Source organism: Podarcis tiliguerta, assembly GCF_965153285.1.
Source record: "Podarcis tiliguerta genome assembly, chromosome: 16".
NCBI classification, from domain to species: domain Eukaryota; kingdom Metazoa; phylum Chordata; class Lepidosauria; order Squamata; family Lacertidae; genus Podarcis; species Podarcis tiliguerta.
In genome coordinates this window covers 8,783,825-8,797,654 of record NC_139549.1, presented here as the reverse complement: position 1 = coordinate 8,797,654, position 13,830 = coordinate 8,783,825, and the positions used below count along the sequence as shown (strand labels likewise).

Genomic DNA, 13,830 nt, shown 5'->3' with positions numbered 1-13,830 from the left:
GGTTGGAGACCCCCTATGCTAACGGAAGAGGAGGGGGCGGCAATCTTTTTCCATTTCCCCTTTGCTTCTCACCTCTGCACGACTCCTTGGGATCTATTCTGGGCAAGACTTGCAGAGAGCCAGCAGTGTGTGTTCCTCAGGTCAGCATTCCCTATGGGGCTCCCTACCGCGGTGACGAGACGTTAATCTTGTATTGTCGCAGACTCCTCTAAAGAGGGATTAAGCCAGTTCACGAAAGAGGCTGATCTGACCTCTCTCTCCTGAGACTCGAACTTCCATGTCCGGAAGCAGTCTGCCCCAGAGCTCCAGGCTCCAGGGACAAACAGCAAAAGAACGGGAAGAGGGAGCTGGCTGATAGAGAGCCCATCTAGCGCAATGCCAGGGACAGCCAGTGTGGCACCCGGCTGTCGGACTCCAACTCCCGTCAGCCCCAACAGATAGCCAGCGGTCAGGGATGCTTGGAGTCATAGTCTACAGCCTTTGGAGGCTCACGCATATACTGGCTTGCTCTGGTCAGTGCTGGCCAGCCCCGGCTCCTCCGGGCTTTTTGCCTCTCATTGCCCTTGCTGTGACACTCCCTCTGGTTGTTTTTTTCTCTCGGAAGTTATATTTACAACATAACAAAAAAAAACCCCAATACAGAAATCCACCCTCATTAAAAGTGAACTTAACATACAATAAGCATAACATACAACAATACAAACAACCAAATAAAAAACTTCCTTTATCCTGTATCTGGCCTCCTTATTTACTTTTTATAAGCTGTTTCCTTTATGAATAATTATTAAGATTTTTCTAATTATAACTTAAACATCCACAAAGTCTCCTGCAGACATTAATCGAAACAAGTCCAAGTATGTATTTTAGGGCACTGTTTTGTGACGTATTCTCAGCATTTCCCCCATGCTTTTTGAAACTCTTGACTAGTGTGATCTCTAGTCAGTTCAATATACTCTATAACGGTTTGTCTTGCCATTCCCTTTTTGTTGGCACAATTTCTTTTTCCCAGTTTTTAGCAATTAGGATCCTTGCCGCTCCTGTGGCATAGAGGAATATTTTCTGATCTTCTCTTGCTATACCTGTGTCCGTTATCCCTAGTAGAAAAGCTTCGGTATTTTTCATAAAGTTAAACTTAAACATTGTTTTAAGCTCGTCATATACTATATTCCAGAAGCTTTTGATTTTTGCAGTGACACTCCCTCTGATGCAGCTGTGTCCAAGGCAGGGTGAGTCAGTGGCTCCCCCCACCCCTCTCTGGAGGCTGACTTCTGACCAGGGCGGAGCGTGCTGCTTTCCTCGCCGGTCCTCTTAAACCCTGGCAAGCACCCTGCTTTCCAAGCTTTTCCTACCTTATAATTTTGGGTCCTGCTTCCTCCTTTCGTCCCACTGCTACCGACCCTGCGTTTTGCAGTGGCTGGTCGAGGAGCGGTTGGCCCGTTCTGGTGGGCTGCGGTGGGTGGGTGGGTGTCAGGACAGGCTACACAAAGAAGGAGGGACCGCAACTGTGTGGGCAACAGGCTGAACCGGGTCAGGAGCATAAGAGCTGGTTGGTTCAGGGCCCATCAAGTTCAGCATCCTGAACTAAACCCGGACACTCCTTGCAGAGACAGGAATTGCATCCGAAATATGAAGGAGATCTGGGTGGTGGCTAAACCGTGTTTCCCAGTGCCTTGGGGCATTCCAGTGTTTTCATAGAATCATAGAGTTGGAAGAGACCACAAGGGCCATCGAGTCCAACCCCCTGCCAAGCAGGAAACACCATCAGAGCACTCCTGACATATGGTTGTCAAGCCTCTGCTTAAAGACCTCCAAAGAAGGAGACTCCACCACACTCCTTGGCAGCAAATTCCACTGTCAAACAGCTCTTACTGTCAGGAAGTTCTTCCTAATGTTTAGGTGGAATCTTCTTTCTTGTGGTTTGGATCCATTGCTCCGTGTCCGCTTCTCTGGAGCAGCAGAAAACAACCTTTCTCCCTCCTCTGTGTGACATCCTTTTATATATTTGAACATGGCTATCATATCACCCCTTAACCTCCTCTTCTCCAGGCTAAACATGCCCAGCTCCCTTAGCCGTTCCTCATAAGGCATCGTTTCCAGGCCTTTGACCATTTTGGTTGCCCTCCTCTGGACACGTTCCAGTTTGTCAGTGTCCTTCTTGAATTGTGGTGCCCAGAACTGGACACAGTACTCCAGGTGAGGTCTGACCAGAGCAGAATACAGTGGCACTATTACTTCCCTTGATCTAGATGCTATACTCCTATTGATGCAGCCCAGAATTGATGCAGTTTTGCGGTTGCTGCATCTTTCATGGAGAAAGGCTGTGGCTTTCTTAACTGCTACTTGGCAGGCAGAAATGGACTCAGCGTTGCCTTGCCCTAGCCACATCTCCCTGCTTGAAAACGACCTCTCAACAGAGATTTTTTCCTCCATGGAAACCCTCTCTCTAAATTGGGTTGACATCTGTGCATCACGTTGACTTGCTTTTTCCAGGAGCTAAAAGCAATTTGATTGAAGCATGGCGTTTTGGGGGAGAGGCGGGAACCTGAAAGTGTGGTTTAAACATTGCATTCATTCACAGGAAATTATGGGCTTAGGTTTAAAGTACTAAGTTGTACTCAAGAGTACACCCATGTAAATTAACAAGACTTTTAGACGGCTTCATCCATTAAATTCAACAGGTCTGCTCTTCGGTAAGAAGGCATGGCAGCTGAATAGCAATTTAAACGTTTGCTTTGGGTTTTTTGTGAAGTACTTAGAGGTTCGTTTCACAGCCAGGCGGTATACAGATTTCATTAAATAAAAACACCCTTCTGTACATGTCTTTTTTTTTTTAATGGGGGGCATGGAGAGGCAGCAGTAAACTTTTTTCTGGGGGTGTCCTGTCTATTTGGATTTGATATCCCGCTTTATCACTACCCGAAGGAGTCTCAAGGCGGCTACCATTCTCCTTTCCCTTCCTCCCCCACAACAAACACTCTGTGAGGTGAGTGGGGCTGAGAGACTTCAGAGAAGTGGGACTGGCCCAAAGTCACCCAGCAGCTGCAGGTGGAGGAGCAGGGAAGCGAACCCGGTTCACCAGATTACGAGTCCACCGCTCTTAACCACTATACCACACTGGCTCCCTTATTGCATTTTTATCCCACCTTTTTCTCTCCAAGGAAGCTCAAGGTGGCGTGCACTCTTCTCCCCCCCCTCATGTAATCCCACAACAACCCTGTGAGGTAGGCTAGGCTGCAAAGGCATTGACTGGCTTCCAGGTTCGCACCCAGTGAGCTTTGCTGCTGAACTGTGGTCTCCCAGGTCGCAGCTTGATGAGTCATAGGTGGGGATATAGGCGTGAATACAAATACCTGCATTTGCATCCTTCCTTTTATTTGTTTTGGCTGAGTAGTAAGTGATTGAATTTGGCGAGGTATTATACCAAGGCAGGAAATGTGGGTTATTTTATAACGCTTACTCAGAATTTTGTCGCTGGTCTGAGTCTGCCTGTGATCCTTGAGGAAAACTATATCTTACTGTGTATTTCGTACATGTTAATGCTTCCTTGCGTCAGTCACTAAAGAAAGCTAACTGCAACTTGAAGTGTTAGGTGAACTGAAGAAGGATTAGATGAATTGAGAAAAATGAAATTTGGATCGAATTAGTGGAGTCATTTGTTTTAATTATAGGTTATACTGCAGTGGTCAGCAAACTTTTTCAGCAGGGGGCCGGTCCACTGTCCCTCAGACCTTGTCGGGGGCTGGACTATATTTTGAAGAAAAAATTATGAACGAATTCCTGTGCCCCACAAATAACCCAGAGATGCATTTTAAATAAAAGCACACATGCTACTCATGTAAAAACACACTGATTCCTGGACCTCCCGCGGGCCGGATTTAGAAGGCGATTGGGCCAGATCTGGCCCCCGGGCCTTAGTTTGCCTACCCATGGGTTATAGAAAAAAATGTACAGGAAAAACTAATGTTAGATATTATAGTAGATCCAGTGTCTTGTTAAATAGGAGATTATTACCAGTAATCCTACTTGTGGAATGTCTTGTGTTTTAAAAGAAATGTAATCTGAATCCTGAAATACTCTTTTTGGGGGGAGAAATCTATGTTTATGCTTAAATGCATACCCTAATCAGTATTATTTTTGTAATGCAGTTTGGTTTGGAAAATAAAAACATGTTTTTAAAAAAACGTTATAAGCGACAACTTTGTGGAATGGCCACTTGGGCTGGCTTCATTGTTGATTTAATAAAAATAGGTAACGGTTCTGTCTTTGCTTTTTAAGCAGCAGCAGAAAATATCCTATTATGGAAAAGTTCTGCTGCAAGTCACTTCCTGCTGGAAAGCTTGCCTGTCTTGGGACTGTCAGCGGCGCTGAGCCTCTCAGTCCGCAAGAGCAGTGATAACCTTAAGCAATAGCAAGCCGTTTCACAGCAAAAATAAGAGCCTACTGGATTTTTGGACAAGGACAATGGGAGTTGTAGTCCAGCAGCATCTGGGTGGCCAGCAGTTCCCCACACCTGTCATTAAAAAAAACCACAGGTTGCAATATGCCATATATTCTGGCCGCATCCTAAAAATCAGAAAATTTTGGGAAGATGCAGCAAGGGAAATTACATTAGTAACAGGGTAAACTTTGCCTGCAAGACAGAACAGTTCCACCAGGCCTTTGGCCAGGGCACAGCCTGACTCCCTCCCTCGGCAATCTTCTTGGAGCTCTGGCCCAATGGTTGCCAGTGGCTTGAATTAATTAATTTTATAATGAATGATTTTAGAGTGTTGTTTGTGCTGTACATTTGTACTGTTTTATTGTTGTTAGCCGCCCTGAGCCCGGCTTCGGCTGGGGAGGGCGGGATATAAATAAAATTTATTATTATTATTATTATTATTATTATTATTATTATTATTATTATTGCCTACAGGGCCTCTTTACTTTCTGGATATGTTAAAGAAGCTGTACTACCAGAGGACAGGGAATTAATAACACCACATCCCTATCTGTCTGTGTGTGTTGGGGGGGGGGGATTAGAACACTATGCATGAGAGAATGGGTAACTAAGACCTGGGTCATAAAATGCAAATTTTAAGCTCGCACACATTTGGTTAGAACTGGAGAGGGTAGACAGCAAGAGAATCTACTCATGGAGAAAGGGGAGTCTTTTTTATAATGTGGTACAGGAACACGTAGGGACGCGGGTGGCGCTGTGGGTTAAACCACAGAGCCTAGGACTTGCCAATCAGAAGGTCGGCGGTTCGAATCCCCGCGACGGGGTGAGCTCCCGTTGCTCGGTCCCTGCTCCTGCCAACCTAGCAGCTCGAAAGCACATCAAAGTGCAAGTAGATAAATAGGTACCGCTCCAGCGGGAAGATAAACGGCATTTCCGTGCGCTGCTCTGGTTCGCCAGAAGCGGCTTAGTCATGCTGGCCGCATGACCCGGAAGCTGTACGCCGGCTCCCTCGGCCAATAAAGCGAGATGAGCGCCGCAACCCCAGAGTCGGCCACGACTGGACCTAATGGTCAGGGGTCCCTTTACCTTTACAGAAACACGTAAGCCTATTTCTGCTACTTGGAAGCCTGTAATATCAATCTGTTGTACTCGGTTTTGGTATGGAAATTTGTCCTGCTGTGATCACTACTATGTTCACTTCTAGAGATCCTTTTTTCCTCTTTTATATTTTTGGTGTGTGTTATTTTGTTAAGTTCCGTTAAAAATTATATTTAAAAAAAAAGATTGCAAGTGAAATGGGGGTGGGGAGATGTCTCTGCCTGGAGAGATGTTGCTGGTTGGATGTAGACAGTTCTGACTATAGCAGTGCAAAAGGTAGGTGCCTCCATCCCTACCACGCCCACTTTCGCACATGGCCCTGCCCGCCGCTATTGGAAGATTGCCTTCAGGCTGAAATTGGTTCTCCCAACCCTTGTCTTAAGCCCTATCGCTAAACACTGCATCTTAAGAAAGCCAGAGATGGTTTGAATGAGGTTCCAGCCGGCACAGCATTCTTAAGGGCTAGAAACTTGTGTTTGCTTAAATATATATTCCGATATATTCCAATGCCCACATTGGTGTTTTCCCCCTTCCTCTCCAGGCCGAGGCAGAAGTAGCATCCTTGAACCGCCGCATTCAGCTAGTGGAAGAGGAGCTGGACCGGGCCCAGGAGCGCCTTGCGACAGCCTTGCAGAAGTTGGAGGAAGCTGAGAAAGCTGCTGATGAGAGTGAAAGGTAGGTGGGCGCATTTGCAGGAGGAAGGGGCTCCTTAGAGCAGGCATTGCCAAACTCAGCCCTCCAGACGTTTTGGGACTACAACTCCCATCATCCCTAGCTAACAGGACCAGTGGTCAGGGATGATGGGAATTGTAGTCCCAAAACATCTTGAGGGCTGAGTTTGGGGGTGCATGCCTTAGAGCTTGTTCGCACTGAGCAAAGCTATGTATAAACTCTGTGTGGGTGGGTGGGTGTCATATACCGTATTTTTCGCTCCATAAGATGCACTTTTCCCCTCCTAAAAAGTAAGGGGAAATGTGTGTGCGTCTTATGGAGCGAATGCAGGGGGGAGGCAGGCAGGAAAAGCCCCCAAGAGCCGCACACAAGCTCCGCGCGGCTCTTGAGGGCTTTTCCCCAGGAGGGAGAAGGGACTGACGCGGCCAGTCAGTCCCTTCTTCCTCCTCGTAGAAAAGCCGGCAGGAGCCGCACGCTCCTTAAAGGGTGCATGGCTCCTGTGGGCTTTTGCGGGAGGTGGGGGTATTGCCATAGCCGCGCGCGGGTAAAGAGGAAGCTAAGACAGTGAGCGGGATCGATCCCGCTAGCTGTCTCTGGTTTTGCCATAGCTGCGTGCAGCCTCTCCCGGCTGAAGAGGTTGCACGTGGCTAAAGGGGAAGCCAAGACAGTGAGCTGTAGCCGTAAGATTTTTTTTCTTGATTTCCCCCTCTAAAAACTAGGTGCGCCTTATGGTCCGGTGCACCTTATGGAGCGAAAAATACGGTAACTGAATCACACCCCCTGGTGTGTGTAACCAGGCAGAAGGTTAGGCCTTTCTCTGGCGTTGCTATCCTTCTGTGTGCCAAAGATGTTCTTGTTTTGGAGAGGCCACATGTGTCCCCAAGCCCTTTCTGTGGACTGGGAGAGCAGAGGAATGTCGCGTCTTGGAGGCTGACGGTCCCTTCTCCCCCCCGTTCTCCCTCAGAGGCATGAAGGTAATTGAGAACAGAGCCCTGAAAGATGAAGAGAAGATGGAGCTGCAGGAGATCCAGCTGAAGGAGGCCAAGCACATCGCTGAGGAGGCCGACAGGAAGTACGAGGAGGTGAGAAGCCGCAGCGGATGCGCCTTGACCAAGCAGGGTTAAATTCCTCCCTCGTGACACACAGGGAGTTCAGTCCTGCTTTCTGCGGCTGCGCCACTCCCTGATCCACATTTGATTTCATATGCAGGCAACCCTGCCATTTTAATATTTTATTGGAAGCCGCCCAGAGTGGCTGGGGAAGCCCAGCTAGATGGGCGGGGTATAAATAAATTATTATTTTATTTACGTGCGTGCAGTATGCGCGCAGGCGTTTTCAATGGTGTTTTAAATACAGTGGTACCTTGGGTTACAAACACTTCGGGTTACAGACTCCGCTAACCCCGAAGTAGTACATCGGTTTAATAACTTTACCTCAGGATGAGAACAAATTGTGCGTCAGCTGCAGCAGGAGACCCCATTAGCTAAAGTGGTACCTCAGGTTAAGAATGGTTTCAGGTTAAGAACGGACCTCCAGAACGAATTAAGTTTGTAACCAGAGGTCCCACTGTATACTCAGTTTCACTTAAACATGCAGTGCTTCGAAACATAACTCCCACCTAAATTGAGGAGTTACCTGTATGATGTCATGTGTGGGGCAGGTGGTTTTGGGGGGAAACTGCTTTGTGGGCCGAATGTGGAAGCCTGGTGGTCTGACCAGGTTGGAGGGTTCCCCACCTTCTTTTTATTGATTTCAAATTACTGCTATTATTTATTAAATTCATTGCTTGCTTCTTCTTTTTTTAAGCAAGGTAACTTGAAGTAACTAACACTATATAAAAAACACTATATAAACAGACACATCCAGTAAAAATGGCATAAAAGAAATATATATATGTGTGTGTGTGTGTGTGTATATATATATATATATATATATATATGTGCTTTCGTAGATTTTCACGGGTACAGGAATGCAGGTTTTGGTGTCCTCGGGTGTCTTCCCGTGTAAAAGTTGGGGTGTCTAGGCGACGTTTCGACGAGGTCTCACTCGTCATCTTCAGGCTGGTGCTTTCGGCTTCTTGTTACTGGAACAGAGCAGGATCTCAGTGTTTGAGTTCCTATACATACTGTTGAGGAGGTGTGGTGTATAGCCTCCAATGTTCTGGGCAGAGAGGAGGTTCCCAGGCTAGTGTGCCTTTTCTTCTTTTGTTCCTTAATTACTTGAGGGATATCTTGAGTGATTTCTTGATATATATATGTGTGTATATATATATGTGTGTGTGTGTATACACACACACACACACACACAGTGGTGCCTCGCAAGACGAAAAGAACCCATTCCGCGAGTCTCTTCGTCTAGCAGTTTTTTCGTCTTGCGAAGCAAGCCCATTAGCGGATTAGCGCTATTAGCGGTTTAGCGGCTATTAGCGGCTATTAAAGGCTTAAGGGATTAGCGGATTAGCTGCTAAAAGGCTATTAGCAGCTTAGTGCCTTAGAAAAAGGGGGTGGGGAGCGAAAAAAAACGCAGGAACTCGCAAGACATTTTCGTCTTGCGAAGCAAGCCCATAGGAAATTCGTCCTGCGAAGCACCTCCAAAGCCCAAAACGGAAAACCCTTTCGTCTAGCGGGTTTTCCGTCTTGCGAGGCATTCGTCTTGCGGGGCACCACTGTATATATATATGAGAGAGAGAGAACCCTGCTTTTTAAAAGGCATGTTTAAGACATCTCACTCACTCAATGGGCCACCGATGATTCAGAACCAAAGGCCTGGCACAAAAGAACAATCGCAGGGTGTGGGTCGGTTTATATGGGAAGAGGCGGCCATTGAGGTATTGGTGTCCTGAGACATATAAATGATTTTAATCTTGTGCTTTTAAATGGTTGGAAACCTGCCCTGGGATCACGGTTAACGCTATTAGGTTCGTCAGCTGCCCTCCATCAGAAGGTCCCAGGGCAGGTTGCAGTAATATGAAATACAGCATTAAAAACTGTATAAAACAGCTAGAGTGAGCCCAGAGGCCAATTTACAGAGGCATAACTTCAGTGTACGATGATAAGCTGTGCAGTGAAGGTGCCAGGCGCACCTCTTTGGGGAGAGGAAATCCACCAATTCATGGCGAAGGGCAGGTAGCAAATCCAATTGACAATAATTTCTTCTTCCTCCTTTTCCTCCCAGGTTGCCCGGAAATTGGTCATCATCGAAGGTGATCTGGAGCGTACAGAGGAGAGAGCTGAGCTGGCAGAGTCGTGAGTGTTTTCTTCTTCTTCTCTCTCTCTCTCTCTCTTTCTCTCTTTGCATGAGGCACCCTGCTGCATGGAAGCTTTTAACACGAGCGAGCTCACCTTAAAACTCCCTGTTAGGCAAGACCCAGAGTGTGGGGCGAAGGTTAGAGGCAGCCGCTGCTGGCTAGAAGGAATTGTGGCTCTCCACTTTCCCATTCTCGCTCTCTTTTTAGTGGGAAATCTTAACTGGGTTTTTTGGCAGGGGAATATGGTATACAGACCAGTGGCTTTTAAAAAAACACACCTGTAGATTCTTTCCTGTGTAGAGAGGTGAGCATCTGTTAGTCCCTCTGCAGGGCGGTACTTAGGTTGACGGAGTTAGGCCTTCATTGCGGCCACATTCACACCATACATTGAAAGCAGTCCCATACCTCTTTGAGCAGTCATGGCTTCCTCCAAAAGAATTCCAGGAGCCGAGTTGTTAGGAGACCTCTGTATTCTTTGTGGAGAGCTACAGTTCCCAGATGGGACGCGGGTGGCGCTGTGGGTTAAACCACAGAGCTTAGGACTTGCCAGTCAGAAGGTCGGCGGTTCGAATCCCCGCGACGGGGTGAGCTCCCGTTGCTCGGTCCCTGCTCCTGCCAACTTAGCAGTCTGAAAGCACACCAGTGCAAGTAGATAAATAGGTACCACTCCGGCGGGAAGGTAAACGGCGTTTCCGTGTGTTGCTCTGGTTCGCCAGAGGCGGCTTAGTCATGCTGGCCACATGACCCGGAAGCTGTACGCCGGCTCCCTCGGCCAATAAAGCGAGATGAGCGCCGCAACCCCAGAGTCAGCCACGACTGGACCTAATGGTCAGGGTTCCCTTTACCTTTACAGTTCCCAGAGTTCCCTGAGAAGAGGGATTGATTGTTAAACCACTCTGGAAATTGTAGCTCTATGAGGGGAATGGGGAGGGGGGTTATTCTCCTAACAACTCCCAGGACCCTTAGCAGTCATGGCTTTCCTCTGCAAAACCCTGGGAACTATCGTATGATAAGTGTATGAAGGGTTGTTAGGAGAGTTCTCCCCTGCCCCGAGCTACAACAGAGATTAAAAATACATTAAAACACCAGTCATTAAACAACTTCCCTAAACAGGGCTGCCTTCAGATGTCTTCTAAACATCAGTTAGTTGTTTTTCTCTTTGACATCTGATGGGAGGGCATTCCACAGGGTGGTCGCCACTACCGAGAAGGCCCTCTGCCTAGTTCCCAGTAACTTGGCTTCTCGCAGTGAGGGAACCGCCAGAAGGCTGTCGGCGCTGGATCTCAGTGTCCGGGTAGGACAATGGGGGTAGAGATGCTCCTTCAGGTATACCTTAGCAAATGACAGCTCCCAGAATCCTTTGGGAGAAGCCCTGAGTGTTCAAAGTGGTATTGTAGCACTTTCAGTGTGTAGCGCGATTGTGGCCCGTGTTAGGAAAAAGTGGAACAAAGGTGATTTCATCATATTGGTGTGAGATACACACTCTGGCTCACAGTGAGATTAAAGAAAGGAAATAACAATAATTTAAAAGCAGCTTGGTGTCAGTCATGTCGGGCGCCATACCCAAGGTTAGCACAGAAGCACCAAAAATCCTGCGGCAAATACAGAACGCCAGACAGATCTCCCGCAGTAGGACATTCCAGTGTCGGGTCACAATAACAGGCCTTGTTCCTTTCCCCCCCACCGCACATATCTCTGAAACAGACAAGACTTGTGATGAGCCCACCCCCTGGTCCACTTGTTTAAGATCATTTGGGGTTCATTCATTGTATTCGAACATGGCTGGGCCACCCTGTTGCAGTCTTCCAGATGTGTGTCTGGGGCTCCATCTCATCTGCTTCACATCTGGGGTGCTGATGTGATGGATGGAGTGGCGGGGGGGCTAAGAGGAGGAAACGAGACAGTCTGCAAAAAATGCCAAGCATGCTTCTAGGTCCTGGCAAGGCCACATTTTGGGGGGAAAACACACATTGTGATACTCCCTGCCTCCAACAAGAGTTTTGCCCCTTGCCAAAAATGAGCGAATCTTCCGCAACTGCCTGATAAGGACAGGCCTGTCGTTTTTGCAAGACGACTGAAATATGTTCCCTGCAAGCTCTATTAATACCATATGTTGTTTTCCTTTGTCCCACAGTCCCTTAAAAAATATTAATTGGGAATCTGAGATCCCACTTCACAAGTTAGCTTCGGAGTGAATGTTGTTGTGGTAACTGTAAACCATTTACTTCAGAACTTGTGCTCTGCCTTTCTGTGAGGTGAAGTTCCCGCCAGTAGGTTTCCCCCTCTAAAATATAAACACACTGGGTGCACATCTAATGCCGTAAGATGGTATCTGCGACTAGTTTCCGTTGTTTCTTCTCACGGAAAGCTGTGTGTTTCTACGTCCCCATTTGCACCGCGCATTTAAAGCTCTTGAAGCAGCCCTGACTTCCCTCAAAGGATTCTGGGAACTCTAGTTGGTTAAGGGTGCCGAGCGTCGTTGCCCCTCGCAATTCCCAGAATTCCCTGGGAAGAAGAGGGATTGAACGCTAAACCTCTCTGGGAATTGGGGAGGGGTGTCTCTTAACAGCTCTCAGAACCCTTAACAAAACTACAGCTCCCAGAATCCTCTCCCAATTCCTGGCACCTTTTGCTGAACCAGAATTCCCAGCATCCTTTTATTGGGCCGAACTGACGCTAGTTTTGCCATATAGACGTGCACTCAGGGCTACACTCACTAAGTGTTGCACGCTTGTTCTTGCTGTGTGTAGATCTCTTGCACGGGGCCTGCACACCAGCCCTCTCCTCCTTTTCCTCACCGCCACCCCCCGGCCCACCCTCTCACTGTGGTTCTCACATCTTCGTTGCTGTGGGCCAGCCAGCCTGCCTTTCTCTCCTTCACCGACTACAGTTATGCAGAAGATCTTACACAGCTTCCCCATGTGGTTCCTGGTAGCAAGGGTGGGGAGGTTGTCCTCATCTTTATGGTTGAGCCCATCGCCATCGCCCTTCTCCAGCTGTGGCGCATGAGAAGCAGATGGGCTGGAGACGCATGGAAACAGCCTCCCCACGGAGCTAAAATGGGCTTCTGCATCAAGGTGGGGGGCCCTGTGGCCCAGATGTTAGTGGCCTCCTCCGCCTTCCATCATCCCAAGCCATTGGGCCATGCTGGCTGGGTGCTGATGGGAGTTGTAGTCCAGCAACACCCGGAGGACTACAATTCTATCCCCGCCCCCTGCAAAAAAACCCCTGCTCTACATTGTGAGCTTTTCATTAACTCCGGTGCAATTCCTGGCTGGAAATAATCCCCTCTCAGTTGGGACTGTGTGTATCCCACCTTAAAAAAACAAAACCAACCACCTAAAACTGCAAAATGCAAAACTATCTGAATTTGAAACCACATGCAACCCCCCCCCCCAAAAAAAACCCACACCAAGGTAGTGTGTGTCAGCATCACCCTTGAGCCAGTGCCACTAACTGGACTCATCCACTTCAGCCCCGACTGGGCTAGGCGAGCTGGGTAGCACTTCCAGAGACCACCTTCTGATAGGGAACAGGTCAAAGTGCTGTGGACTCACAGCTTAGAGTTGTGAGCACCGGATTCACTTCCACAAGTAGACAGGTGTCGCACAGCAGAGTACAGCAGAGTCTAGCAGAGTATATAAACAACTCGGAGAGCAGCTCTGTAGAATATTCTCTTTATTCTATAACTACAACTATTATACAACTATATACAGAGCTAAATAGGTCTAAGCATAAAGAATGCTGAACCGCACTGAGTGCCTGCAGCTGCTCTTAGCAGCAACCTTATCTATACACACGATCTCTAACACTCAGTCTCTCTCTCCAGACACACTGACTCACTCACTCACTGACCGACTCTTTGATGTGGTGCTGGAGCAGAATAAGTAGAGAGCAGAACACGCCTCCTCCTCTCTGCAGAATCAGCAGACTCCTCAGGAGATTCTTGGATATGGGAGGGGTGAAATCTCCTCAGTGTGTGTTTTTTTTTCTTGTGCAAAATGTTTGCATTTTGCCAGCTATGCAGGCTCCATACAGCCTTGTCTGGAACACAACGGAATATTATTTTGGGTGCTCTTGTGAAACCTCACACGTCATCATTTTCCCCTCTTACACCTGAGTTTCTCTGCAGCCTTAAGGGCAATAGGTTTTGATATTTAAGTTGTTTTCGCCCCTGTTGTGGCCTGGTAAGAACCGGCCTGCGCTCTCGCAGACCCCCTTGGCATGCACAGTTCCTGTCATTGGAAGGGAAGAGAGGGCCATTTGGGGCCCTTCTATGGGGCCTGCCTTATTATTATTAAATACTTATACCCACCCATCTGGCTGTGTTTGAGCCAGTTGCCCTCCTCCCTTTCAGCAGCTGGCAGCTGTCTTG

The 13,830-nt window shown here is 47.9% G+C and overlaps 1 protein-coding gene across 18 annotated transcripts in view; it reads left to right on the top strand.

The window, feature by feature from the left end:
• Window positions 1-13,830, top strand: part of TPM3 (tropomyosin 3) — a gene marked incomplete at its 3' end in the record, with an annotated part of 76,426 nt that overhangs the window by 36,789 nt on the left and 25,807 nt on the right. For all 18 annotated transcript variants that reach the window (XR_014505775.1, XR_014505776.1, XR_014505777.1 and 15 more), the window contains 3 exons: window positions 6,078-6,211; window positions 7,173-7,290; window positions 9,383-9,453. Coding sequence is in view for 10 of the 18 variants with exons in the window: in XM_083416791.1 (XP_083272917.1) it covers window positions 6,078-6,211; window positions 7,173-7,290; window positions 9,383-9,453 (323 nt within the window). The remainder of the gene's footprint in view (window positions 1-6,077; window positions 6,212-7,172; window positions 7,291-9,382; window positions 9,454-13,830) is intronic.